This window comes from Lutra lutra, chromosome 16 (assembly GCF_902655055.1).
Source record: "Lutra lutra chromosome 16, mLutLut1.2, whole genome shotgun sequence".
NCBI classification, from domain to species: Eukaryota; Metazoa; Chordata; class Mammalia; order Carnivora; family Mustelidae; genus Lutra; species Lutra lutra.
In genome coordinates this window covers 3,446,839-3,473,995 of record NC_062293.1, presented here as the reverse complement: position 1 = coordinate 3,473,995, position 27,157 = coordinate 3,446,839, and the positions used below count along the sequence as shown (strand labels likewise).

The following is a 27,157-nucleotide window of genomic DNA, read 5'->3' as shown; positions in this document are numbered from 1 at the left end:
GTCCTTCAGTCGGCCCCCTTTCCTGGTTTATTCCTGGATGCTCGTTCTCCCCAAGGCAATCTGGGAGAGGCGCAGGCAGCCCAGTGGTGGCTGGGGTGGGTGGGATTTACTGTCTACTCCCTGCAAGGCCCGTGCTCGGCACCTGTGGTGTGTCTGTTCCCGCCGGTGGCTGAGTGGCTGGTACACCGTGACGGCCTTACCCACGCTCCCGCAGGACAGGTCTGGCTCATCTCGGCCCCCAGTGCTCCCGGAAGCCCCTGGTGAGGAGAGTGAACTGAGATCCTTTGTCCGAGGTGTCCACATCCCTGTGGCTCCAGCAGCACTGGACGTGGTGGCTCCAGTCCCCCCAGTCAGGGAGGGACTCGGTGTTGAACCTGCTCGTGGCCCGTGGAGGGAAGTGATGCAGGAACACGCTACGTGGGCCCTGCCTGCGGGAAGCTGCCAGGCTGGGTGGGGGCATCGCATGGACGTGACCACACCAGTCAGCAAGCGCCAGTGGCTGGCTGCTTGTCCGAGGGCGGGGGGTCCGCGGGCCAGTCCTGTCCGGCTCATGAAGGGCGGGGGCACCTGGTGGCAGTCCAGATGCCTCACGGAAGGACCGTGGGAGGTGACCCGTGGGGAGGCCGTGGGCATCTCCGTTCCGCGGGCTGCAGAGTCGAGGCACGTCTCGCCAGCCTGTGTCGCCGATGCCTCGGTGGACTGGAGTCTTTGTCATTTCAATGCTGCTTCCCAGCGCCAGAGGAGCTCCCACTGTTTACAGGCGCTCGCTCTAGAGACTTGCGCAGCGTGGTTTGTTCGGTTTTCTTTGGGTTTTTGAAGAGGCCACTGGAGGAGGCCTGGTGTGAGCGATGTGCTGGAGAGGCCACCAGACCTGGACTTTTTTTTTTATTAAGATTTTATTTATTTGACAGAGAAATCACAAGTAGGCAGAGAGAGAGGAGGAAGCAGGCTCCCTGCCGAGCAGAGAGCCCGATGCGGGGCCCTGAGATCATGACCTGAGCTGAAGGCAGAGGCTTAACCCACTGAGCCACCCAGGCGCCCCTTAGACTTGAATTCTTGAAGCCTAGTTGTCAGCCCAAATTCCCCTTTGGCAATCATGGGGGGACCCAGTCCAACCTTTGTGTGATGAATGATGGCACCGATTCGCCCTCGGGAGAGTACGGTGACCTGACGTGCATTCTGTTGGGGTTTCTGTGAAGTCACGGAGAGGCGAGGAGAAGTGTCCCAGGGGCCGTGGGGTGGGCGCTGGAACACAGCTCATGTCGTCACGTTTAGCCTTTTAAGTGAAAATGTGTATTTATTTATTTTATGTATTTATGTATTTTTTTAAAGATTTTATTTATTTATTTGATAGAGACACAGCAAGAGAAGGAACACAAGCAGGGGGAGTGGGAGAGGGAAAAGCCACCTTCCCGCCAACCAGTGAGCCTGACGTGGGGCTCGATCCCAGGACCCCGAAATCATGACCTGAGCCAAAGGCAGATGCTTAATGACTGAGCCACCCAGGCGCCCCTTATGTATTTATTTTTAAGAGACTTAATTTCTTTAGAGCAGTTTGGGTTCAGACCAGAACTGAGGGGCAGCTGGTGTGATTTTCCCTACCCCCCTCCCTGGTCATGCCCTGCCCCTCTGTCAGCACCCGGCAGGGGAGAGTGTACTGGTAACCGGTGAACCGACGTTGACACACTGTCACCCTGAGGCCACACTTTATATCCGGGACATCTTGGTGGTGTGCATTCATGGGTTCAGGCGGGTGAGGACATATATCTGTCATCACGGTGTCACAGAAAGAGCCTTTCACAGCCCTGAACATCCTCCTTGCTTCATGTCCGTCCCTCCCGCCTCCCCCCGACCCTGACCCTTTACTGTCTCCAGATTTTCACCTTTCCCAGAATGTCATACGGTTGGACTCACCATCTGTAGCCTTTTTCAGACTGGCTCCTTACGCTAGTAATGGGCATTTAAGGTTCTTTTCTTTTCTTTTTTTTTTTCCTTCCTCTTTTAAAGATTGTATTTATCTGAGGGAGAGAGGGGAGGAGCAGAGGGGGAGAGAGAGGGACAGGCAGATTCTGTGCTGAGCGTGAAACCTGACACAGGGCTCAGTCCCATGATCCCAAAGCACGACCTGAGCCGAAAGCAGAGGTCCACCGCTTAACCTGCTGAGCCACCCAGGTCCTTAAACCTTAGTGCTTTCTGTGGCGATCGCTCTTTCCGTTCAGTGCGGGAGAGCATTGCCTCGTCTGGACAGCCTGCAGTTTACTCATCTGTCCGTCCACTGAAGGGCTTCTTAGTTGCCGCAGGGATTCCCCTGTTAAGCCTGGTCCTGGGGGACAGCGGGGTCTGGGGGCCAGTGCATAGTGGCGTCAGCCGTTGTAAGCCCTGCATCTGTCCTGTGCCAACGAACTACCCTCTCTAGGTCTTGGGAAGGCAGCAGCCCCCGGGGAGCCTGAGTGGGGATGAGGGATGTGTCTGTTGGGCCTGGTTCTCACGTCTCCTGCTCCCGGAGAAGAATGGGCCTGTGTTGTGCCCGGTGCCACCGCGGGACTTCTGGCTGGGAGCGACAGGCCCACAGTCCCTTCGGGCAGGGGCCACCTCCACGCTGGGGGACCTCTCAGGGAAGGATCAGAAAATGAGCTTGGACTCCATCCAGGTGCTGTCCCCTATGCTAACAGCATGCTGTGTGGCCAGGGTGGGGCAGGCCATTGGAGTAAGAGATTTCTGGCTCCCGCCGACAGAGGAATCTGTTAATGATTGCGAGAACTGTCACTATTTTTACTGCTTTCCCGACAGGCAGCTTGGCACGGCGCCCAAAGGTGAGCTCGCTGTGCGAGCCGGGGCAGCCTCACCCTGGGTGTGCGGCCCACGCGCCTCCCCTGGGCACCAGCCGGTGTGTGCTGGGGCAGGGCTGCACCCAGGGCTCTGCGGGGTGAGGGTGAGGGCGGGGAGGGGAGGAGAGACACGGACACGGCCGCCTGGAGTGTCGGGCAAGTGCTTTGCTCTCTGAGTTCGGGACTGTGGTGTCTCCTGTCCCCTTGTATTTCTGTAGGGTCTGAGAATCCTCCGGAGTTGGCTGCAGAATATCATGGCGGAGGTGACGGAGGGAGGGGAGAGTTGGCGTCTTTCTTGAAGAGAGCCTCAGGGACACAGCCGTGAGCTCCCGCTTAGAAGCTCCTTCTTTTTGTGCTTCATTTTCCATCACGTGTTAGAAGACGCACCGTGTGTTGCACTTATTTTGTTCGAACAAGCATTTATGTCCCATCTGTGTCTTTCATGGGCCAGGCAGCATTCAGGGTGTTGGGAACCAGTGCTGGGGACCAAAGCCCTTGCCCTCCCTAGGTGTTGGTTTCCTTGAGCGGGAAGCAGGTACAGACAGCTGAATCTGTTCACATGGAATGTCAGGTAGGGGACGGCGTGTAGAAGACCAGAGCAGGAGGAGGAGGAGTCTGGGCTGATGGGGGTCTGTTAGACTGGGGGGTTGGGAAGGCCTCTCTCTGAAGGGGACACTCACTGAGCACAGATCCTGGCTGGGGGGTCCAGGAGGGGTGCCCAAGATCATGAGGTCCCAAGACCATGCTAGGCATGAAGAGGAGTGAGGGGGGCAGGTCGGGAGGGAGTGAGGCTGGAAGGGGGCCAGGCCGTGGGAAGAGCTCAGCGGGCTGGTGAGGGAGCCCTGCGGGACCCCTTGAGCCACCTAGTTTACCCTGCAGCGCGGCGCTGGGACCGCGTGGAGGAGGGACTATGCCTACGGGAGTGGAGCTCAAGAGGCTGCCCAGGGCAGGCAGGAAGGGCTCTCGTTGCAGAGCTGGGAGCCTGCAGAAGTCTTGGGACTCAGTCTAGTCATCTCTGTATCCTCAGCGTGCTCCCTCTGGCTGCGGACTGCCCGCGGCCAGTCCCCTTCTGTGCCACTGCTCTTGCTGCGCGGTCTCTCCCAGTCTGGCGGGTCCTAGACTGGTGAAGGCGTTGGGCACAAAGGTAGGCCCTGGGCTTGATAACAGACTTAACAGCCCTGCTGGCAAGTGCAAGAGCCCCCGCCCTGCCCCTCACCCTTCCTGTGTGCACCCTCTCGAGGCCCTCCCTGAATGGAAGTTTCCTGGTGGTCCTCCGGGTCTAGCCCAGCAGCACAGGCGTCCCACGTTAGGAGCTTGCACCCAGAAAGGCTGGCTGTCCCCGAGGTGGCGTCTTGAGCTCCTGGGGCACGGGCACCACGTGGCCTCAGTATCTGTGGGCTTTGTGTCCTTTTGGATGGAGAAAGATCATGGTCCACGTGGATCTGCAGGGGAAGTGGCGGGGTGGTTGCCGGCCTCACGAAGGTGTCCAGTATGTTCCATATGCGAGCTGCCCATCACGCCCATGTGCCCTCCCGAGGCCAGCCCGGGCCAGAGACGAAAGCCGGAGGAAGACAGTGTCTGTTGTGCCTTCCCAGTGGGGTGGTCGTGGCGGGCGGGTGCGGAGAGGCCCTCGTCTCGCTGAGCGGAGAGCCCGGGTGCACACATGTGCAGCACAGGGACGCGGGCGCCCTCCATCAGGGCTGTCGATCAGGACCTAAAGCAGGTCTGAAGCAGCTCTTCAGTGGCCGCTAGTGAAAGCAGGCTGGGAGGTGGTGGCGTGGCCGAGGAGCTATTGGCGTGGGCTGCCTGCCTCTCGTGGCCGGCCCCTAGGTTGCCTTGGGAGGAAGAGATGTACCTTCAGGCAGATTTCAGAAATAAAAAATACCCACAAGACCAGGTTCTTTAGTCTTGCCCGGCAGGCCCTGTGGTCCAGGAGCCTTGGATGGACACCCCGAGGGTCACATGATCCACCTCAGCTTTAGCCTGTGTCAGCCACGTGTATGTCAGGCGTTCCTGCTACGCACTCTGTCCCCGTCTGAGTGGACTCTGGAGCGCTGGCTGCGCCACGAGCCCCACGCGTCCCCACTGCTTTTGAGTCTTTCCGATGGTGACGTCACGAGAGTTCGATTGGCCGTGGCAGGTGGAAAGCTCTGAGGCTGGGGGAGGTCAGCCCCTGGCCCTGGCCCCCCAGCCTCAGGCTCCGTGCAGAGGTGGGCGGGAGGGGCCGAGGCCAGCACGGGAGGAGAGCCGGCACTGCCGTGGTCCAGGCTCCGCCGTTCTGCCCAGACCTCCCTGGGCATCTGGAGCAGTGCCAGGGGCTCGCCCGCACACCCCCGCGGTGACATGAGATGAGGTGAGCCCCGTGGGGCGGTACGGTTAAGTGAGCGACGCACACGGTCAGGCAGGAGGCTTTGATGTGGCCCCCGGGTGTGGGGGGTGTCGAGTGCGTTACAGGAACAGGCCTTGGAGCGTCGTCGTCTCTTACCCAAGGTATTCTGGGAAACGCTCTTGCTCTGACAGAGAATTAGGAAACGGTCTTCTATTTTAGGCTCCTTGGTGTGTATCATACGTTGTTGATTGGCTCGTGATGGTCATGTGCACCTGTGGGCCCTTTGAGAGGGTCATGTTGGCAGAGGAGAGACCAGCCGTGGTGGGAGGGCATGGGGAGGCCGGCCGTGAGCAGGGGAGCCGGGCCGACTCCCGGGCTGGGTTTTCTGGGCTGAGCGTTCTTGGTGCTAGCGAGGGTGCGGGAAACACAGCGGCCCGACCCAAGTCTGTGCTCCCCTCAGAGAAGGGGTCCAGGGCAGCCGATGTCCTGCAGAGGTCGGGTTTCCGGGGTGGTCTGTTCAGGAGAAGTAACTGTGACGGGCACCGGACCGGGCAAGCAGGCCTTGGGACTTGGGGGAGGGGACGGAGTGTAGGGGCTGGGAGCACAGCAGACCCGCCTGCTTGTCTGAGGGGACGGATTAGGATTCTGAGACAGCCTGAAACCAGCATGCTGGGGGACCGGTGGGACCCATGCACCCCCCGGCTGCTTTTTGTCTGGCTCTGCTGTCAGGCGGCTCATTTCCTAGCAGAAAAGGGGAAATGGTGCTCTTTGGGGCGGGACAGAAACTTAGAGGGCCTCTTGGGTGCTCTCCGCCGCTGGCCTCTAGTGAACTTCACGTGTCTGGCTTGGATGTCCCTGAGCCCTGGCAGGGACTCTTGTCTGGTACCCTTGGGTGTGGTAGGTCAGCAGCCTGAGGTGGGGAATTGCGTGTCCCTGGGTGGGAAGGGATGCAGAGTGGAGTGACCTGGGCTTACCGAGAGCCGTGTACCCCCTGCCCCCACGCCCATGGAGCAGCCCCACGCCCGGGGACTTGGTAGGAGGTTTGCTCTTCCCTAGGCCACCTTCTTAGCACGGTAGGGGTGTCTTTCCCGAGAAGCACCTATGGATTTTGTCCCCTTGGTGCTCGTGGCAGGACCACGGAGCCTCTGGCCAGGAGGGGCTCCGTTCCAGTGGCCAGGATGTGGCCGAGGGGGTTCAGAGAGCGGGATCAGAGGCCCCGAGGTCTCTGCGTGGGGGGGTGGGGGCTGTGGTTAGCACAGGGTGGTGAGAGCGGGCCGTGAGCACGGGCCTCCCGGGGCTCCCTGAAGGACCCGCCTCTCTCGTGCTTGGGCCGGGGACGGCCCCAGGTCCCTGTCTGCGTGGCACCTGGGTGGACGGCGCGGCCTCCGTGACTGCTCGTTCCCGCAGGGCTGCTTTTCTCTTAGGTTGAATGACGCATGGAGAGGTGCTCCGCAAATGCTGTGCTCATTTCCTGTCTGCACGTTTCCTTTTCCCTGCAGGCCTCTGGCTGTACCTGGCAGGGAGCAGCCTGCCCTGTCTCACGTTGATTGGCTCTCCTAATTTTGGGTACAGGTCGGTTCACCGGGACCTGGAGGCCCAGATCGCCATAGTGACGGAGAGCCGGGCCCTGCAGCAGCAGCTCCACCAGGTTGGTCGGGACGACGGGGTTTCCCGGGCTGAGTGGGGGGTGGCCGGGGGCTCAGCCCTGCCCGCGTCGCCGGGTCCCCTGAGAGCGGCCCCCGCCACCATCTCCAGTGTGAGAAAGAACCCTAGTCCTCAGAAGCCCAGCCCTGAGAGAAGCCCGCTGCGGGGCCGCCCCGAGAAGCGGCATGCCCTCTAACCCAACCACCCCCCGCCCCGCTGCAGCTGCTCCGGCCCCACGGCCCCGAGTGCTCCCTCCCTGAGTGCTCCCTCCGTGCGGGCAAGAGCACTCTTCTCTCACCCAGACACCCCATGCTCTTGTCACAGTGCAGGTCAGCCGGAGGGGGAGTGTGGGGGAGAAGCCAGGCTCACTCAGGCCCCAGAGCCCCCAGCCCTGAAGGCAGAACGGGCACTCAGGGTGCCAGTGTCCCCGCTTGTAGAGACAGAGGAGGTGGACCTCAGGAAGCAGCCCAAGTCCCATGCAGAGGGCCTTCGTGGAGAACGGAGCCGTTGCAAGGGCGCGGGCAGCTCCGTGCCTCCGTCTCTGAGCCGTAGGATCCGTGTGCCCTGTCCCCTGGATTCTGTCGCACTCCACACGTCTCCCCGGGGTAGCTCTCTGGCGCTTGCAGGATGGCACGGGGGGCCTGCGGGGGTGCCCGCCAGCAGCAGGGTTCTCTGTGGGGGTGTTTGCGGAGACTGGAGGTGGGTGATGTGTGGATGGGCCGAGATTTGTGGCTAGCTCGGCCCTTTATCTGTGGCCAGGCAACGGTGCTGACAAGGCAGGTCCCTTTTCCTTGGGGAGTTGCAGTGTCTTGGAGTTTCTTATCCTCACGCTCACAGTTGTCATAAGGCTTCTGTCTTCCTGTCCGTAAGGAGAAGAAGCGAGCATTCTCCTGAGAGTGGGGGCTGGCTCAGCCTGTGGAGCGCACTGGCCTGGGGCACAGCTGGCCGATCTGGGACCCACCTGCTGCCCTTGGAAGACACAGGTCGGGGACGGTTCTCAGCCACGTGGAAGCGGGGAGAGCAGCCCCTTCGCGAGCTGCGGTTAGAGACTCTGAACCCGGTGCTGCTGACTGGCTCGTGGCCTGGAGAAACGGGGGGAGAGCCCCATTTCCTCACCGGGGCAGGGATGCAGGTGGTTCCCAAAGGATCGGCAGCTACCTCAGCCCTCCTTCTGTGGGGCGCGTATTTTATTTTCCGTCCAGAGAAAAATAGAAAGTTGCTGAGAAGTCGTTAGTGCTTTTGTGGGACTGTGTGTTTGGTGGCCTGTACTTGGGAGCCCCGTGCCGTGCGTGTGTGAGCGGGGCGGTGCTGTGCGCTCCGCGGTCAGTGACCTTTCCAGCGATCCCTTTCCATGGAGGGGGCCAGCTTCCCTCGTGAGTCACCGGAACACAGATAACGCTGCTGTGGGCCCGACCTCAGAAGCCTTGGCTGTTGACTTTGTGAAGCTTTTATTCTCCAGTGTTTGGGAATGACTGTTGCGAAACTGTGGGAGCCTTTGTTGCTGGATGAGGACACGATAACTGCCTTGTCTCTGGGACCTGCCTTTTGCCATGTGGGAATCCTGTCAGCGGCCCAGTGGGCCGGGGTGCCGGGAAGGCCTTCACGACTGGGGGCCAGAGGAAGTGGTAGCGGCTGTGTTCTGGGTGGCCAGTGCAGAATCCAGCCGCTCAGCAGGTTTCTTGCTACCGTGAAGTTTCCAGAAAATGAGGAAGCCTCACAGCTGAGGCTCCAGTCAGAGTTGCTGGTGCGAGAGGGGCAGGGCCGCACCCCGGTGGTGTCTGCTGGACTTCTGGATGGGTGGCAGAGAGGCCTCGGCCTGGGAGCCCCTGCCCTGGGTCAGTACACTTGTGGATGTGAACCGGGCCTCAGGCCAGGACCAGTTCCCCACGGATTTGGGTTGATTTGTGGGGGCAAGTCCCCCAGGCCTGGTTCTGGTCCCTCTCCCCGACCTCCTGAGTAAGGGGATTGAACCCACATCCTGGATCTGGAGGGAAGCTGGACGGGTTGTGGTCAGGAGCTGTTTTCCCAAATGGCATATTTGGGATATTTTCCTTTTCTTCCCAAACCTGAGTCCCAGGGGCTTCAGGCTGTGGGAGGGTGGCAGTTCACGCTGCTGTGGCCCTTCCTTCTCCAGAGGCACGCTGATTTCTGTGCTTGTGAAATGCAGAAACGCATTTCTAGATCATTCTACCTGTATACTTGGATGCTGGGCCTGCAGCCCCCCTGCTCCCGCCAAGTGGCTCTACAGTGCCTGATCCTGGGACTGCCCTGCCACACAACCTCCCCACGGCCCAGAAAGTCCCTGGAATCCTGGCTGCCCGTGTCCTTGTTCTCCTGTTCTCCTTTGGGAGATAGAGGGAAGGGCCCTACTCTATCGCACTGGGCGCTGGGAATGGAAAGGTATTTTTATCAGAGTCCAAAGCCCCTCCCTTCACTTAGTACGCACAATCAAAACTGAAAGCTTCCTGGTTTTGTTCGGAGAACACGGTTTACCACTTGTGACCCGAGAAAGACTCCCCTGGCCAGCATTGTAACTCTGACCAGCTGACTTCCTTCTCCGGCCCTGTTGTGGGGTCTCTGAGGAACCATAAGTGTCTCTGGTGATTTAATTGAAATCTTGGCTGAGTATTCATTTGAGAGCATGAAGCTGGAGCCGGGTCTGTAGACACTTCTGCAGGCCTGTCCCCCAGGCCGCAGGTGGCTCCTCCATCTGGCACGTCCAGCCAGGGACCGGGCCCTCGCTGCTGGCACCCAGGAGCCCGCTCAGCTTGGAAGTGCATGGACCCTGGCTTCGAGAGAGACGCGAGGGTGTGAGCCTGAAAACCATGCAGGAGAAATGAAGTTGGGCTCCTGGGTCTGTCCAGCCCCGGACAGGAAAGCTGTGGACACTTCCTGTCGTGTCCTCTGACCCCCCGTTCTTGCTGGGGCGTCTCTGCCCCCAGGGAAGAGCGCGTTCGGTTCCCTGGGCGGTCTGAGCATCCCAGCGCTCCCTCTGGCGCCCTGGGCCCATAGTGGGCCCTGTTTTCAGGGCCATTCTCTCAGGTCCTCATGGTGGTGTGGCGTCGTTGGGATGTTCTGGACAAAGGGATCCAAGATCCAGAGAGTGATGGCTCTCTCCCCGCCTAGTGGTGGGAACCAGTGGGATAACTTCCTGACCATTTCGTCCGATACCTTATTGATGGGAACACGGGACTTAGGGAGTGTGTCGTTTAGGAAAGCGTTTCCTCTCAGATTGTAAGGTTTAAGAGAAGGTTTATATGAGTGTCTTTAAAGTTGTTTTTAAATATAAAATAAACGTCCATTGTAAAAATTCAGAAAGATTGGAAGGTGCCTGCCCCTCCTTTCAGAAACGTCACGGAAGTCACTCCGAGGATTCCCTCTCGTTCTGTGTGTGTGGAAAGGCATGACTTGTCTTTTTAACAGAGTTAGGATTATATTCTTGGTTGTCTTCTAGAACGTGATTATCTTGTGGTGCGTGCTGGTTTGTCATATGGGTTTATTATCTTTAATCAGTTGTGGTGGACATTTAGGTGCTTTCCAGTTTTTCCCGGTCATGAACGGTGCTGGGGTAGACGACAAGATCGCAGAGATCTCGGGTGCGCAGCTCTCCCTTGGGGTAAATCCCTGCAACTGGGGCTTCTTAAGGCTTTGACACCTGTTGCCAAGTTGCTCTCCGGGAAGATGCGGGGACTCGTCTGTGGTGGCGGCGCGCACGGCCTCTGTCGGCTCCGGGCACCACGGTCACAGAGCAACTCTGCCAGCTTGAGAGAGGAGAGACCCTCCCATTTCAAGAACATGTCTTTAAGTTGCACAGCCAGATTGAGCGTGAATTTAGGCTCTTTTCCAGCGGCTCTCAGGCGGCCTCCCCTGCCTGGCGCCACAGCCCCCCTGCCCCCCAGCGCCTGAGCCGGCTCCATGCGGGACGTCGGGGCCAGGGGCCGTGGCATCCAGAGCTGCAGGAGACCCTGATGGTTGTTTGTTCTTCCCCCTCAGGAACAGGAGCAGCTCTACCTGCGCTCAGGTGTGGTGTCCTCCGCCACCTTTGAGCAGCCGAGTCGGCAGGTGAAGCTGTGGGTGAAGATGGTGACTCCGCTGATTAAGAACTTCTTCTGAGAACAGACAGGTGCTGCCTCGCGGGGCTGCATGTGGGTCGCGGGGGTTCTGTCTCAGGGTGGTTGCCAGGATGTCTCGCTAGGGCTCGAAGGCTCTGTCCTGCGGGTCACCATGGGTGTCATCGAAGTTTTCCAGGCCCAAAGCTAGATTGGGTGATCCTTTCCCCTCATACCAGCACCACGGCCTGGGCCAGCATCGTGAAGTGGGGCCCAGGGCGGTGGGAGCAGGAGGGACGCTCGGTGACAGGTCACGCTCTGCCCCTAGGGATGGAGGCTGCTGCTTGGCCCCCAGAGCCACTGGCTGTGGCCCACAGGGGGACGCAAGCAAGGCTGACTCGGGCTGCTGCTTGGCTGTGCCGACGCGGGGAGGTCGGGCAGGGTATGGCTGCCGGTAGAGGTGGGGCCTCTCCCGAGTGATGCTGTCCTCCCAGACGGCCCCACAGGGGAACTCCTGGCTCTGGGCGGGGTGTTGGGCCACCAGCCAAGGAGGGAGGGGGTACACACAGATGCATGGCAGGGGCTCCCTTGGGTGCTGGTGCCGGACTTCTTTCGTTAAAACAAAATTGTGTTTAATTACATCATTTAGTTTTTCCTCCATATTTTCATTAATTTTATTCAAATGTGCAAATTTATTTTTTATTTTTTATTTTTTTAAAGATTTTATTTATTTGACAGAGATCACAAGTAGGCAGAGAGGCAGGCAGAGAGAGAGGAGGAAGCAGGCTGTCCGCTGAGCAGAGAGCCCGACGCAGGGCTCGATCCCAGGACTCTGAGATCATGACCCGAGCCGAGGGCAGCGGCTTTAACCCACTCAGCCACCCAGGCGCCCCATCAAATGTGCAGATTTAGAGAGGAATGTGCCACTAGCCGTCCGACACGGTGCAGCGGTTTTCCGCCTCGCTTGCCTCCCGAGCAGCCGCTTTGACTCTCACCTGTTTCTGCTGAGGTTTACGTGCCGCTCTGTATTACTGGATAGTGTGTGTGTCTGGCCGCCCCCCAGATCTGAAGTCTCACAGACGGCCCCAGCCCAAACGCTGTACCAGCGTTCCGGCTGAAGCGTGAGCCAACATCCCTTAGAGTCAGCAGAAACCCCGGCCACCTTCACGGTGTCAGTCGCCTGATATTTTTTTATTACAATTTTTCCATGTGTTGGACTTGAGGTTCCGGGTAAGGTCCAGACCTTGTGTAATATGGTGATGCATCACCTAAGTCTCTTTTCGGCTGTGGGCTCCCCTCATTTTTCTTTTTTCTTTGCGATTTTTTTGTGAAAGAGTGAACCTCATTTTTACTGCATCTGCCTAAAACGCGGTGTGGGTCGTCCTCTCACAGCACGGCATCTTCGGAACATGTAGCGCGTCGATTCATCCCAGGCCTGGCTGTCCACCCGCCCCAACTGCCCTGTGTCTCCAGGAGCAGATTTCACAACCTTTGTTGCCCAATCTCTGCGTCTCCAGGTGTTCGAACCTTGCACAGAGAAAGACCTTCCTGACAGAAGGCCTTCGGGGGCCCCAGGTGTGGCAGCTCTTCCTTGGGCGGGGGCAGTAGCTTTCCACCCTGCCCGAGGGCTGGCGAGGGCTGGCGGCTGCTGGTGGTCCCCCTGGGGGGCTCTGGAAAGGGGGTTGGCCTGTCTACACAGCCTGGCTGTGCCTGAGGTGCTCCAGTGTTAGGAACACCTTGTCAGAGCATCTGCAGCCTCTCTCCAGCGGGCCGGCGCAACTGCAGGCTTTCGTGGCTGGGAACCAGGAGCGGGGGGTGGCGGTGGCTGTGGCTATGCTGTTCTGGGGCAGCGGTACGTCACTTAACACTGTTTGCTTTCGAACTAGTTATTAAATTGTCCTGTGGGACAATTAAACTAGAGAAGCCAAAAGAATGAGCCAGGGGCACTGGGTTTCTGTTTGGAGAGAGGCTTTCGGTAAACAGCGTTCACATCCTGCAGATTCTGTGGGACTGGAGTCAACATCGTGCCACAGCCCGGCTTGAGCAATCGGGGCCTCTGCCCTCCATGCTCAGCTGCTCCCTTTGTCTCTGCGGACCGTCTCCGGACCCTCCAGAGGCAGTGGCTCCAGGGCCCATAGCAACTATAGAGGCACAGTCCCTGGGTCCCTGTCACCGGATTGCAACCCAAAGGTGAATCATCTCTGGGAAAGCTGGGAGGCCGTTTTGTCTGCTAACCGCAGTATGTGCGGAAGAAATGGCTGTTTTATTTCAGACTCTACAGGCAAAATTGCAAAACCTTCCCATTTTGTGGTTATTACCAGGGATTAAAAATGAGTTGCTTGATGGCCACTGGTAGTTTTTTCTCTAGTCCCAGGAGTGGTTGCCACTGGCTCTGTAGGGCAGCAGTGACCCCTCCTGGCCAGCAGAGGGGCCACCCAGCAGCCACTGCAGGGGCTCCGCCTTCCTGCCGTGCTGCCCCAGAGGGGTGGGACCCTCAGCCTCCTGCTCCCTGACCAGGATTTGAGGGGCGTTTTTCCTTCTCTTTTTAGAGCCCTGCCAGGCCCCAGGGCTGTTGTAATTGTTACCCTCAGAGTTAGGTCTCGGGGAGTCTCCTCTCCTGTGGCTCCAGTGACACTGCTTGGGAAACAGTAGTCACAAAACTTCAGGACCAGATTGAACTTAGCCCGAGGCCACTTGTTCCTGGAGGACCCCCCTTGCCCTGCATGAGAGCCCGAGAACATCAGGGTGTGGTAGGTCAGGCTTCCCCTAGAGTTAGCAGGCCCTGCCAGCTGCCTTTCCTGCGCCCCTGGCGTGCCGGCTCATCACTCCCCTGCTCGTCTGTATGCTGCCAGCCCGGCCAGCCCCAAATGGCAGCCTGCTCGCTTGGCTGGAATGGCCGTGAAAAGTCAGGGCCTGAGGCGTCAGCCAGGTCATCCCAAGGTAGCCCCGGGACCAGCACGCACCGGCCCCCGGGTGCAGTAGGTCAAGTGCTTGGGGCGCTTCTCCTCGGGCTGGTGGTTTTCCATAGTCCTGTCTCCCTGGACAGGTTCCAGGGCCTGGAACAGATTGGCTGGGGGATGGAGCAGAGGGTGGGGTTGTCGGCGCTCCTGCACTCGCTGCAGCACGTGTCCCCTGGGGAATTCAGGACCCCCGGCTGCTGAACAGTGGCTCTCTGCTGCTGGCGCTACCTGTGCCTCAGCAATCTTGGCCGCCATCAGGGTGTGGTGGGGGACTCCCCGGGATGTTGGGACTGCGGGGGTGGGAGGAAAGGAAGGCACTGTGCCTCCTGGAAAGGGACTTATGGCCTCTGGGAGTTACTGCGGACATGACGAGCCTGTAACCTCCGAGGATGCACTTGAAGGTGGTCCCGGGAATCGAGTTCATGGTGTTCTGTGCACATGCTCAGGAAGTGGGTGGTGGATGGGGCCAAGTCACGTCTGGACTGGCCTGTCTCAGCACCCGGGACCCGGGAGGGAGGAGGCTTTGTCTGAGTCAAGAAAGGTTCTCTGTCCTCGGGAGAAGGGAACGGCACCTCTGGGGACTGTGTGGAGGTGGCGGTTCCTGTTGGTGTGGCATGCTCTGGCCCCATGCTGGCAGGGTGCTTGCGTGGCCCATCGGGCCAGAGGCCGTGGCTGCTGTGCCCACACCTCTGAGCGGCTAGTGGGCACAGGGACGCGTGCCTGACCTCCGGGCTGCAGGGCTCCTGGGGGGCTTGCCTCAGTGGTGGAAACAGGGGGCTCCCAGCGCCAGTGAATCAGACGAGCACAACTTAGTGATGTCACTGTTTTAATCTGGCCTGGCCCCCCTCTTCTGTGCACCCCCCTTCTGGCCTGCCCATCTTGACACGCTTCTGAGGTGCCAGGGTCACTTAGAACAAATAGCAACTATTAATTCCTGTAAAAATAAGTAACAGTTACGGGGCTGAGTTTCTAATTGTCAACTTGAAGTTGGGGTTCGGACCCGGCCTGGGGACACAGGGCGCCAGCTCCACTAGACCTGTAAGAGCAGGGCCACGGCCGCCAGGACCCACTTGGAGGCCTTCTCTTTGGTCTTGAGGTTAAAGGTCCAGACGTAGGTGGGGCCCCGGATGCGTGTTTTGTACACGGGACACTCATAGATGTTCTTGGTGTCCATGCGATCCACAGGAATGGCCTTGATGAAGATGACGGGCATGGCTGGCGCCAGCTCCTTCAGCCTGGCCTCGGCGAGGACTCCGGTCTGGGTGTCCCAGCGAGCTCCTGCAGGACAGCACCGTGAGCGCAGGCTGGCCCGTGAGGCCGTGCCTGGGCGCCGCATGGCATGCCGGCAGCGAGCTGGGGCGCGGGGGGCGCTAGGGGCTGGGCCAGCGTGGGCATGGCCGGACACGTGGCTGTGAGCACAGAACCCGGCAGAGTGTTGGGGACTGCGGGGACCCTGCCACGTGCCTCTGAGGGTCGGCACCGCCTCCAGCTCTCGGGGCCACCCGTTTACGTATGTGGTGTTTTCAGAACCTGTCGGTCAGCTTCGTCAGCCTCGGTGGCAGGAAGTGGTGGCTCCGCCTGGAAGTCCCAGGAGGCCACATGCACATCGCCCCGTCCGCGTGTGCACGCGCAGGCACCGGTCCTAGTGCACGCGCAACTGTGACTTGCCTTTAACCAGACTGCTATCGTTTCTACTCAGCCTGTTAATGGTGTTTGTGTTTCCTGTCTGTCATTCCAAAATAAACACGGAGAGCGGCCTCTGTCGTGCTTGTCTCTGATGTGGGGACTGGGGAGCCCTGAGCCCTTGCTGGCTAAGCCCTGACGCCCCACAGGTATGGGGGTGGCATCAGTCGCTGAGTGGGACAGTTTGTGGTGGAAAAAGTTGGCACTCAGCCCGACAGGCCTAAGGGACCAGGCTGCCTGGCAGCCCTGCGGCCTCCGCCAGCTCAGGACGGGCTGGTGGGGGCGGCTGGTGCCCTCCGTGCTGCTGCTCGGCCAGGCCCTTCGGAGCTGGGACTGCAGTGAGAACGCTGGCACCCCCAAAAGTCCATCTGCCCCAGGCTCCCTGCCCCTAGGCCCTCCTTGGAGGGCTGCGCTCCTCACCACTCTGAAGCAGGTGCTCGCTCCTGAGGACGCACCTGCCGTTTCTGGCCCAACAGAGCCAGGCCGGCTGCCCTCTGCGGCAGATTTGGTCCCCCGATGCTGTCTGAGCATGCTCAGAGTCATGCCTTGAGCTGACGCACCCCTTTTGCCTGCCCCCGCCACCTGCCCCTCCCTGCTCGTCTCTGTCCTCCAGCCCAGCGGGACTGGCTCTGGAAGCTTCCTCAGACCGGCACTCTCATTACCTTCCATGAAGAGCCCGTACACGTAGGAGCCCTCTCGGGGCGGTGCCGTCATGTCCTCCCGGTTCTTCTTGGTCACTTCCACAGACAGACACATCTTGTCCAGCGGCCACTCGTTCTTCCTGGCCATGGACTGCATGATGGCCGTGAGGAAGGACTGGGGGTTGAAGAAGCCGGCCAGCCACACGGTGGTGGGCAGGGCGAAGTCCGTCGTCCAGGCCTCGAGCTCCTGGCGGAAACGGGTTTCAGCCGAGCCTGGTGCCCGCCAGCTCCCTTTCACATGAGGGAATGGGAAGAGGAGGGTCTGGGGAGGGGCTTCACAATCGAGGACAGTGTGGGGTCGCAAAGGGGGCATTGACGAGACGGCTCCCCTGACGGGTGCCGCAGGGGCTGTGGGCTCTGGCGGAGAGGGCTGTCGGGCCGCTGTCCCCTCCCTTCTGTGGGAGGCGCCTGCATCGTGGGCGCTGTGTGGCGCGGGCCGGGCCCTTCCGGCCCTGCTCCGACAAAGGCCAGGCCGGTGGGGGGCCTCTAGGCCTTTGGCGGGGACACGGTCCCCCTTCCTAGCCCATGTTCTGCTGGCCCCGGGGGTGGGGGTGTGCTGGGACGCCCGGAGAGAGTGTCCTCACCCTGATGCGGAGCAGTAGGTCGGCATACCAGGCCGCCAAGCCCATCATGGAGGGGTAGGCCCGGGCCACCCACGGATCAGGCACGGTGTCATAGAACAGTGCTGTGGACAGGTCCTCCATGTCGGTCGTGATGGTCAGTTCCCCCTGAGAGACACATGGGTGGGGTGCTGGGGGCATGTGGTCCTGGCAAGTCCCACGTCTGGTTTCTCCCACCCTGTCCGTGCCACAAGTCCCGGGAAGATGTGCGCCCCCCTAGCCTGGCGGGCCCGCAGCTCCGGACTAGGGAACCCAGAGGGAGCAGCGCTGTGCCAACACCCAGGGCCCGGCGCCCCGTGTCACCTTCAGCCCCAGGCTCAGCTCCTTCAGCGAGCGGCGCATCTCGTTGGTGAGGATGTTCATTCTCTCACATTCCTGGAAGGCCACCACCACGTAGGGCGTCCTCTCGGTCGCCTTCGCCATGATCTCAGCCATGTTGAACATCTCTGGGACCCTCTCCAGGATCTCCTCCAGGATCGCCTTCACCTGGAAGTCAGTCCCCGACAAGCCCGTCACTGCCTGTGCCCGCCAGCCCCCGCCCGGCGTCCACATCAGAGGGCCTGCCCCAGAGGTTCACAGCGAGGGCTCCCGGAGCCAAGGGCGGCGGAGTTGCCTAAGGGTCAGGGTCACGGAGGTGCAGCTGCTCGTCTGACCAGAGGAGGGAATCTCCGCCAACAGGCTTTGAATATTCGGTCCTGTCGTCAAGGCCATGGGACCGTACCCCTGGGAGCTGCAGGGCGCCCTAGCCTGGTTCCGGCGGGCGTTGCCCAGTGCACAGCCCCCCACCTAAACCCAACCCCGGGTCAGACAGCTGCCACCCACAGGATTGTGACCTGCAGGTCTCCCAGGGGGCTTCTGTGGGAGCCTGCTGGTCACACCTTCTCCAGGAGGGAACGCACGCGGGGCTGCGTACAGCTCGGCTGCCAGAGGTCGTGAGGCCAAGAAAGGGCCATGAGGCCTCACAGCACTGAGGGTCTTCCGGCCCAGAACGGGCTGTTACCGGTTAAGCCGGATGCTCTGCCCGCTGCTGACAGCTTGTCCAGAAGTTACTGAGCAGCGTAAAGGTGGTAACTGCTCACGGGCGGCAGAGGCAACCCAGACAAGCGAGAGCAGGTTAAAAGCTCTTAAGCTGCCTGAAGTTTTTCTGTTTCTTCGAGTGTTAATGGGATGACCCCTGGGGTCTTCTGAACTCATGGGGAGGGGCTGTTCTGTTTCATCTGGGTAGGAGCCCCCCACTTGCTGCTCGCAAACCAGCTGGGCCAAGTTAGAGGCTGCGGGGAGTCAGGCCTGGGGTTGAGGGGACGGCCCCTGGGCACCACCCCTGGGCCTGTTAGCCAGCTCGCAGCTCCACCCCGGTTTCTGGGGGTGCCCGTCTCGACCCCAGGTTCTGGGCCCTGCCCGTGAAGCCTCTTGCCTTCTCCTCGCGAGAGACTCCAGTGCCTGCCCCGGAGTCGGTCTCTTTGGGCTGCATTTCCAGGACGGTGCGGAACAGCTTCTCTGACGTGACTGTCAAGAAGCCAATCTCTGCGTTGGGGTGCAGGCCGTATAGGTAGGGACTCTCGGGGGGCAGGTTCTCATCGACGTACTCGTGGTAACCCTGAGAAGGGGTGGGGGTGGGCGGGCTGCCGAGGCTGTGCTAGCCAGAACCCGTGTCCACCACCCGTCAAAGCATTTCTGACCCAGGGTTCTGCCCACGCCTTGCCCTCTGTGCAAACCTGCCTGGTTCTCTAACCCCCTTTCTGGCTGCCCCCCCCCCGGCCCCCCAGTCACATGAACATCTCCATGTGCCCCCCCCACCACTGAGGCTGTTTCGAGCTGGCTCTCATTTTCATTGCCTGGCTTCTCGCGGCTCAACCACGGATACCCTGTTTGCGACGCCAGGCGGGCCCCGGAGCCAGCCGGGCCGGCATCACCACTCCCTCACCTTGTAATCCAGGTTGGGGGGGATCTGAAAGCCTGGCGCCAGCAGGACCTCGCCCTCCAGCATCTCCGCCCGCACGTACTCTGCCAGGTACGTCCTGCACAGCCGCCGGTCCCAGTCGTCTGTGATGTGGCCGCCGTACATGATTTCTCCAAACAGGTAGCGGAGGTCATCCCAGGGCACCTTAGGAAGGACGGAAGCGGTTAGAAGCACCCCGCCCCTTTGGAGTCTGTAAGATTTGGCAGTAAGCCGTTAGGGCATGGCCTGGCTTCTCCCGTCACCCCAGCTCCCGCCTGGCCCACCGCTCTGCAGGGTCACCAGGTCCAGGGCTCACCTTCCATCCCCCTGATCTCCAGTGTCTGACTCGGCGGCCAGCCCCTCCTTGACCGTCTCCTGCCTTTGGCTCCTTTGGTGAGGGCTGTCCTGCTACTCCCCTCCGCCTGTGGCCTGGCTTCTGCCCTGACCGTGACCACCGGCCGTGTGCCAGGACCTCCAGCTCCACAGGCCAACCCTGCAGCCCCCATTCCCTCCCTTGCATGGGCCTCTGGTGTCTCCCCTGCTCGGAAGCATGTGGGCACTCTTGACTGTGTACGCTGGCCACCTGCCCAGAGCGGTTCCACTCCGCGGTGACGGGGGTCCGACGCTTAGGCACCATTTCTTTCGGCCACAGGGCCCATCGGTCACACCTTCACGATGTCTCCATCGGTGGGCCTCCCTTCTGGTCCCGCGGAGCTTGGCTGGCTCCGAGTTCCCAGCGGTTCTGCACAGCTGCGGGCCCCGCGGTGCGCTCTAGACAGGTAGCACGGCGCCCAGAGCGCGGCCGCCCGACCTCACGCTCAGCCCGGACCGCTGCTCCCCGCCGCCTCCTCCACGAAGCCGTGGGGGTGGGCTCTGGCTGCCAGGTGCCAGCACGGCACACCCGGCTGGAGTGTCTCAGGAGCTGCAGACGGCAGGCACGTATGTAATTCCAGGTTTGCCAACGGCCACGGAAGCAAGATTGTTCCGGCAGACGGTCAGTGTGAGAACGACGAACGATGCGCTGTCCTGTGCGCTCGTCTGCTCCGCGCTTTTGCCGGCAGCTGCGGGCGTCCCGCGTTTTGGCACAGGCGGACGGCCTCCGGACCCGGCTGATGGAGTAAAGAACTTGTGGACTCAGTTGCCTGATTCGGTGTCGTGAATTTCACTCGGAATGTTCCTATTCTCTGAGTTGTCCTTTTGCGACTTGAAGATTGTCTTCCGCCTGGCTACTCGGCGCGTGTGGAGCTGCGTTTCTGGGTTTCTGCGTTCCACTTGTTGCTTCAAGGACCGTTCGCTTCCTCAGGCCCCTCCGGCCCCGGGGCTGCCTCCCAGGGACGCCCTTCCCTGTGGAGCGGGGCTGTGGCACTAACGAGCAGGGGCGGACACCACCCGTGTTCCCACGCTTGCCGGGGGAGCCCCGGAGCGCTCATCAGAGACAGGGCACCCGGTGTCCCCCCGAGAGCCTGTGTGGGTCGGTTTCTGCTCTTGACCAACGCTCAGGACTGTGTCCTTTTGTTACTTAATGTCATTGCGGCTGTGGCGTGGACAGAGGAGGGGTCACGCCACCATGGGCCTGGTGCACCCAGGTCACTGCTTGGCGGGACGCGCGTTCCTGTCATTTCCTCCTATCTGGAGATGACTGAAGCTGACGGTGTGCCACCGCCTCCCCACCTCGGCTCTGTGTGCGTGTGTGCGTGTGCGTGTGTGTGTGTACACAACGGGGCAAGTGTCTGAATAAATGTCTTCAAAAAACTTGAGCACTGTTCCTCCCACGTGAATCTCCCCACTCCCTCATGGCTGCCCCCGGCATCAGCTTCTTGCCAAGACCTGGGAGACAGCTCCCAGTGTTCGGCTCAGCTCGATGCGGTGCTGGGCAAGGCCCCTCTCCGTCTGCGGCTTCTCCGTCCTCCGAGGGGACGCACTTTGCACGTGTCTCCATCATCAGGAAAATCAGAGCGGTGCCTGTGTGCTCCAGGGAGACTGTTTTGGTTTTCTGTCTGGACCTGGGTTCTGTCATGGACGTTGACCGCGCACCAGGGAGGCCCCTCCTCATCCCTGCCCCCCCAGAGATGCCTGACCCCGTGGAGTGTGCTAGCAAGGCAAAGAATGGCCAGACGGTTGACAAGTGTCGCAGGGCTGGAGGCCAGGGACAGGGCGGCAGTCGTCCTGGCTCCTTTCTGGGTGGAGTCTCCGGACTTCTGGTTTTCAGGTTTTGTTCAGCTTAGGATGCTGTGGGATGCGTCCTACACCTGACCCCTGGACGGTGGACGGGGTGCGGAGAACCCCTGGGGCACCAGGCACACCCTCACCTTGGTGTTGGCCTCCAGGTAGTTGTAGAGCACATTGATGGAGATGGTGAGGTCCCCGTTGTTGAAGGGGTACGACCTGTTCCAGCCCTGGGCCCCAAACTTGCGCCTCTCTGCCACTACGGCGTGGAAGTAGCACAGGGCAAAGAGGATGCACTTGAACTCGATCTCCTTGGTGCACATCTCCAGGGTGTCCTGCGGGAGAGGACCCGAGTCCTGCCTCTGCCAGCTGCCTCATTGGGGGCGGGAGGGGCGGTGGGGGCGGTGGGGGCGGGGGGACCAGCCGTGGGAGGCCCTGGTCCACAGGGCTGGAGGGGAGAGCATGCTTTCTCGTCTTTACTTCCTTCAGAAATTCAGTTCTACCACTTAAGTATTGACTACGCGTCAAATTAGGCTGCTTTCTAATAAGATACTTGCAGGCGCAGGACATGTCAGGACTTCTTTAGCGAGAAGTACCGTCCTTTGGCCCCGGTCAGCCCTCCTCGCGGCGGGCACGAACGGTATTGGGAACCGCGGTGAGCTGTGCGCTCTTCGCACGATGTGCTCTGCGAGTGCGTATGTGTAGGTGCTCCGAGGCGGCAGGGGTGGCGGCCTTAGAAAAGTTTTAGACTCCGTTTGGGAGCTAAGTGTGCACCTCCAGAAGGTTTTGGTGCAGAACGGAAGATCAGGTGCCAAGAGGTGAAGGAAAATGCTAGGGGCTTGTAGAAGGGGGCAGGGCTGCGGGGGGAGGGCGGAGGGAGGTTTGGACGTGGAGGGAGGGGCCACGGGAGCTGTCCCACAGAAGCAGGGTGGGGGCCCCGCTGGGGATTGTCTCCTGGGAAGCACCCGAGCCCGGCACACTGCCTTCCGGGCTGGGCCCCTTCTGAGGGGCTCCGGCAAACCCAGCACCGGCTCTGCGTTGAGCTGTGCTGACCCGCAGGCGATGAAGCGGGTCACAATACGTGTTCCTGTTTTTTTTTTTAAAGCTGTAACTTGACTGCGTTTTGCACTGTGTGTGTTCGACTCAGTCTTCCAGGAGTATATTGACGTGCGGCGGAGGTGTGGGCGTGCGCGTGCTGGGGGTGGCCCGGCGCGGCGAGAACCAGCGTAGGGTGTCCTCGGGGCTCCAGGCCACCTCGGCCTCTCTGTCTGCGGGGCACGCGCTCCGGAGGGGAAGCCGCCTCACCTGAGTGAAGAGGTCCAAAGCCTTGTGCAGGTTGGCGTACATGCCCGTGGGCGGCTCGTTGGTGATCTTGATGGCGTTTTCCAGGATGCCCTGGGGGATGATGTGGGACTCGGGGCTGGGGGCGGGCTCGGCGCTGATGAACACACGGTAGTCCTCGTGGCTGCTGGCGCTGTAGCGCTCCAGCTTCTTGTCCAGCGCGCTCAGCCACCGTGCCACGAGGTGGATGTTCTGTAACCAGGACAGGGCCTTAGTGCCCTCACGGCCCTCCCACTCCTCCCTTGAGCGGTGGCCGCATCCCACCCTTCCACGGGCCCCAGGCACACCGGCCAACTTCAGCTGAGCTGCTGAGGCTGGGGCGTCTGTGCTCGTACTCGGTGAATTCAAGACCTCCTGCCTCCTGGCGAGTCCTCCCCGGCCTCCCCAGCGTCCCTAGCGTCCCTGGCGTTGGGCTGACGTGACATGGCCCCCACCCCTGCTCTGAGGTTTGGGTAAAAGGAATGGCATGAAGCTGGGGGTCTCCACACAGGACCAGGCTAGACCATGTGGACCGAGGTCAGCTCACCTGTGCAGGCCGGGGAGGCCTGCAGGTGCTTGCTGGGGTTCAGGAAAGGGCCACGCTGGAGGTTGGGCTAGGGGTTACCCAAAATGTGGACAGAACACATCCGGGGTCCCTAGCACTTGCCCCACATGAGGAGGAGGATGGGGGCGCTTTCGTCCCCTCTGGAGTTTGGGCTTTATAAGGGACACCTCTGTAGGGAAGCTCTGGCCTAAAGCCCACATCCTTGCACCACCACGGCCCGCCACCCCGCGGACCGGGCACAGGGGACGTGGTGTGGGAGCCGCTGGGGGCCCCGTACCTGCAGGATGACCCAGTGTCCCATCTCTGCAGCCATGTCCAGAGCGTCCTCGGCCACCACCTCCTGTCCCTGCCCCAGGGACACGTTGTGCAGTTTCCCGTTGTCTATGGTAAATCCCAGCTTCTTCCCTGAAGGAGGATGAACAGGAAGCACGTGGGGCCGCGGATGGAGGTGGCCGGGAATCCCAGCCCTCCCCCCTCCGTGTGGCGTTGTGGTAAAACACACAGAACATCAGACTGGCCCGTTTCAGACCCACGGTCAAGCACATGGTTCAGTGGCATTTAATGCCTTCGCCGTGTCGTGCGGCCCTGTGGCAGGTCCCGGCGCTCTCCGCCCCGCCTCTGGAAGCCTCTCAGCTGCTCTGTGTCTCCGTGGATCTGCCCATTCCGGATGCTTCTGATACACGGAAGCCTGGAGCCGGGGGCCTGGGTGTCGGCTGGGGTTCCTCTCGGCACAGTGTTTCCAAGGTGCGTCTGCAAGTTTGCTGGCTCGGTTCTGTCCCACCGTGTGGCTTCACCGTGCTGGGATTAGCCACTTGGCAGTGGACGGACGGCGGCTTTTGCCTGCCTTTTCGCCCTTGGGGGTGAACAGCCTTACGGCGTGTGCCCTTCCATACCGGTTTTCATTCTCGGGGCGCACACCTGCCGTGGGGTCGCAGGGGCCCATGGTGCCCGTGTGTATGTCCCCTGCCAAGGACCTCACAGCCTGCTCTCCGCACGGCCTCGTCTCCCTCCCAGGCTCGTCCATTTCTGTGTTTCCTCACGGGGGTGCAGGGGCGCCTTGCGGTGGCTCTGACACGCATCCCGGGTGACGGGGGATGGGGCCGCCCCGCTCTGAGGCCCCCCCGGCCAGCTAAGCTTACCCAGGGCTTCCACATCTTTGAGGGGGTCGACGCCCGGGGAAAGGATGAAGAAGATCGCCGTAGAGGGGCTGCTCTCCTCGTAGGACTTGGAGAACTCGACGCTCCGGCCCTCCACGAACTTGCTGCCCATCTTCTCCTCCACGAAGTTCCTGAGGGAGACGTGCTGGGTCAGAGCCGCAGGCGAGGGGTCAGGGTGGGCTGGGACCCCTGGTGGAGGGGCCCTTTCCTTGGTGGGCTTTCTTTTCTTTTATTTCTTTAAGGAGTTTATCTTTTTACTATTTTTATTTTTTTATTTTTATTTTTTTTAAGATTTTATTTATTTATTTGAAAGAGAGGCAGTGAGAGAGAGCATGAGCGAGAAGGTCAGAGGGAGAAGCAGACTCCCCGTGGAGCTGGGAGCCCGATGCAGGACTCGATCCCGGGACTCCGGGATCATGACCTGAGCTGAAAGCAGTCGTCCAACCAACTGAGCTACCCAGGCGTCCCTCTTTTTACTATTTTTAAAAAGATTTCTTTAGAGAGAGAGAGAGTGTGCGAGTGGGGGAGACGCAGTCGGGGAGAGAGCGAGAACCTCAAGCAGACTCAGTGCTGAGTGTGGAGTCTGACACGGGGCTCGATCTTGTGACCCTGAGACCATGACCTGAGCTGAAATCAGGAGCTGGACGATTAACCAGCTGCGACCCTTAAAGATTTTATTTTTGGCAATCTCTACACCCCGTGTGGGGCTTGAACTCACGACCCGGAGATCAAGAGTCTGTGCTCCTCCGACCGAGCCAGCCGGGCGCCCTTTGGTGGATTTCCTTAAGCAGAGCAAGGTCTCAGGCCTGCAGGCAGCCTTTTCAGGGGCTTTCCTCTTTGTGGGGGGTGTGGCAGGGGAATGGGTGCTTCCCCACCTCCGTCCCTGGTGGGCTTTGCAGCGCGCGGTTCCCTGGAGTGGCCCTCGTGCTGGTGAGTGAGCGGTGGTCTCCTGCGGCCCCGTCTTCAGAGGATCCCAGGGCCACACGCCTCAGTGGGGCCACAGCCCAGGGCATCTCAGGTGAGCGCGCCCCAGCAGCAGGTGGCCCCGGGCCCTCTGAGCCCGCTGTACTCGGGGGAAGGGGACAGGTTCGGCGATTTTGTCTCCCACACGCTCCGTTCTGCTGTCCAGGAAGGGCTGCGGGAAGGAGCCGAACACAGATGGTTGTTGCCCACCCTGGTGCTCTCCCCCAACTGGGGTTTTGAGGAGGAAGAAGGTTCTTGGTGAGTTCAAGGACCGCAAAACATGGTTCATCAGAAAAATCACAGGAATTTCGATGAAAAATCTGTCTTTACAGAAGCAGCTGTGTTCCAAGCCCAGACTTACTTTCTTGACCCTTACAAGTCCGGGGTCAGTTGGGGCCCCTCTCAGGGGAAGTGTGTGTGGTGTGACCGGCAGAGCCCTCTCTGCCTCTCCGTCACAGAGGGCCAGCTTCCCACATTCTGAGTCCTTCCTGGCGCCAAAATACTAAGATTCGGTGTCCTTAGAAGCAGCAAGTCAGTCTTTGACAGACAGTGGGAGGGGAAGGGCTCCCGGACGGGCCGCCCCACACCCTCCGACTCTGTGGGGACCACGGGGCCAGCAGGACTTCCTAGGGAGCCCCTTCTCAGGATTCACCCCCGGCTCTGGCCTCCACTGGCTTCTGTGCAGCTCCCCGAGCGGACGCAGGCCCCAGGTGGGGCGTCGGGGGTGCTCCTCCCGAGTCCCTCCCCAGCCGTGCTCGGTTCCGGCCTTGGGGATCAACCCGGAGCGTGGAGGCTAGCATCCAGGAAGGACTTCTGCGGTGTCCCAAGTCCTGCCCTAGACGGGAATGCCACCAATTCCCCGTTGCTGCTGATGTTGCCAGGCCACGGGGTCCTTCTCTGCGGGGGGACTGATGCCGCCCAGTGTGCTCCTGGTTCCCGCAGGCTCTGCCACTCCGGGCATTGAGTCCTTGGCAGAGGGGAGCTGGGGCCAGCTCCCAGCCGCTCCCCAGGAGCCCCGGGCCTTCTGCACCACAGAAGCTGCACTTTTGGGGGGAAAGGCACTTTGCCAGTCCCCGCCTCCCGCCCCAGGCCAATCGCTGTGGTCTCTGGGCCTATGAGCCTCCTGGCGCCCGGGTGTGAACCAGCTGAGGCTTTGGCCCCGGGCACACACTCCGCCTCTGGTGTCCGGGGCCGCTACGTTATTCACCGTGGACTTGAATGTCCTTGCTCGGAAGCCCCACGGCCCACACGGAATCAGGGAACTCTGCTTTCCCAGACACTACAGACATGTCACCGAGCGGGGCTTGGGGTCGCCCCCGCCCCAGCGAAGCACACGAAGGCCTGAGGTACTTCCTCCATCCAGGCGTCCTCGGGCTGTCACACGTGCGAACCTGGGTGACGCGCCACCATGCGCCAGGGGCCGTGGGCCTGGACACCTGGCCACGCTCTGCTCCTTGGCCGATGTCCCTGCTGTGACGGCCAGGTGTCCTTCCCCTCGACCTTTCCTGAACTTCGTCCAAACTCCTTCTGGCACAGCTGGCCTCCGCAGTGAGGCTTCTCGTCTCCCTCCACTTCCTGCCGTCCTGCCTGTGCCCACCCACCCCCAAATGGAACCAAACAGACATGCTTTGTGAACAGCCGGGCACGGGCAGGGCCTCTGCTTTGTCAGAAGGGAGTTCTGTTTGGGACAAAGGTGTCTCTCGGGGCATCTGCTTTGGGGCAGCAAGGACCACGAAAAGGCAAAGACACTGTATTGTGTCCGAGAACGGATGTGCCCGAGAACGGGTGCTGGGCTTGACCCCTCATCGGCTTCGTCCTCCTTCCTGTGGTGTCTCCTTCCTCCCTCCTTCCTGTGGCATCTTAGTCCTCCTTCCTGTGGCACCTCTATCCCCCCTTCTATGGCATCTCCGTCCTCCTTCCTGTGGCATCTTGGTCCTCCTTCCTGTGGCACCTCTATCCCCCCTTCTATGGCATCTCTGTCCCCTTCCTGTGGCATCTCCATCCCCCCTTCCTATGGCATCTCCATGCTCTCAGGTCAGCCTTGGGTCAGGAGGAGGGAAAACCTCCCCACTCCAGGAGAGGGTAGATGGGACATCTCAGATGTCACCCGTAGGGACCGGCGCAGTGTTGTGTGAGGTCGCTGCTCCTGGAGTCCTTCTGTGGAAATGACAGGCCCAAATGGAGAGTGAACAGGACAGGGACGAAAGGCCACGGTGATTAATTTTCCAATTGT

General features: G+C 60.8%; 2 protein-coding genes across 9 annotated transcripts in view; one reads left to right on the top strand and one right to left on the bottom strand.

Annotated features, from left to right (window-relative positions):
* PGS1 (phosphatidylglycerophosphate synthase 1) overlaps nucleotides 1–15,567 on the top strand; it is a 35,967-nt gene extending 20,400 nt beyond the window's left edge. Inside the window, exons 8-10 of one of the 2 annotated variants that reach the window (XM_047706500.1) lie at nucleotides 6,657–6,805; nucleotides 10,795–10,924; nucleotides 14,996–15,567. In XM_047706500.1, coding sequence (XP_047562456.1) covers nucleotides 6,657–6,805; nucleotides 10,795–10,914 — 269 coding nt within the window. In that variant the 3' untranslated portion in view covers nucleotides 10,915–10,924; nucleotides 14,996–15,567. The remainder of the gene's footprint in view (nucleotides 1–6,656; nucleotides 6,806–10,794; nucleotides 10,925–14,995) is intronic. The other variant, XM_047706501.1, reaches the window with a different exon arrangement.
* The window catches only part of DNAH17 (dynein axonemal heavy chain 17), a 91,392-nt gene continuing 78,858 nt past the window's right edge, over nucleotides 14,624–27,157 (bottom strand). For 6 of the 7 annotated variants that reach the window (XM_047706478.1, XM_047706479.1, XM_047706480.1 and 3 more), the window contains 10 exons: nucleotides 23,944–24,092; nucleotides 23,082–23,209; nucleotides 22,225–22,452; nucleotides 21,063–21,254; nucleotides 18,739–18,918; nucleotides 18,229–18,411; nucleotides 17,118–17,300; nucleotides 16,779–16,922; nucleotides 16,156–16,381; nucleotides 14,624–15,088 (listed from right to left, as the gene is read on the bottom strand). In XM_047706478.1, the coding sequence (XP_047562434.1) occupies nucleotides 14,841–15,088; nucleotides 16,156–16,381; nucleotides 16,779–16,922; nucleotides 17,118–17,300; nucleotides 18,229–18,411; nucleotides 18,739–18,918; nucleotides 21,063–21,254; nucleotides 22,225–22,452; nucleotides 23,082–23,209; nucleotides 23,944–24,092 (1,861 nt within the window). In that variant the 3' untranslated portion in view covers nucleotides 14,624–14,840. Of the gene's footprint in view, nucleotides 15,089–16,155; nucleotides 16,382–16,778; nucleotides 16,923–17,117; nucleotides 17,301–18,228; nucleotides 18,412–18,738; nucleotides 18,919–21,062; nucleotides 21,255–22,224; nucleotides 22,453–23,081; nucleotides 23,210–23,943; nucleotides 24,093–26,898; nucleotides 27,082–27,157 lie in introns of those variants that run through there. The other variant, XM_047706482.1, reaches the window with a different exon arrangement.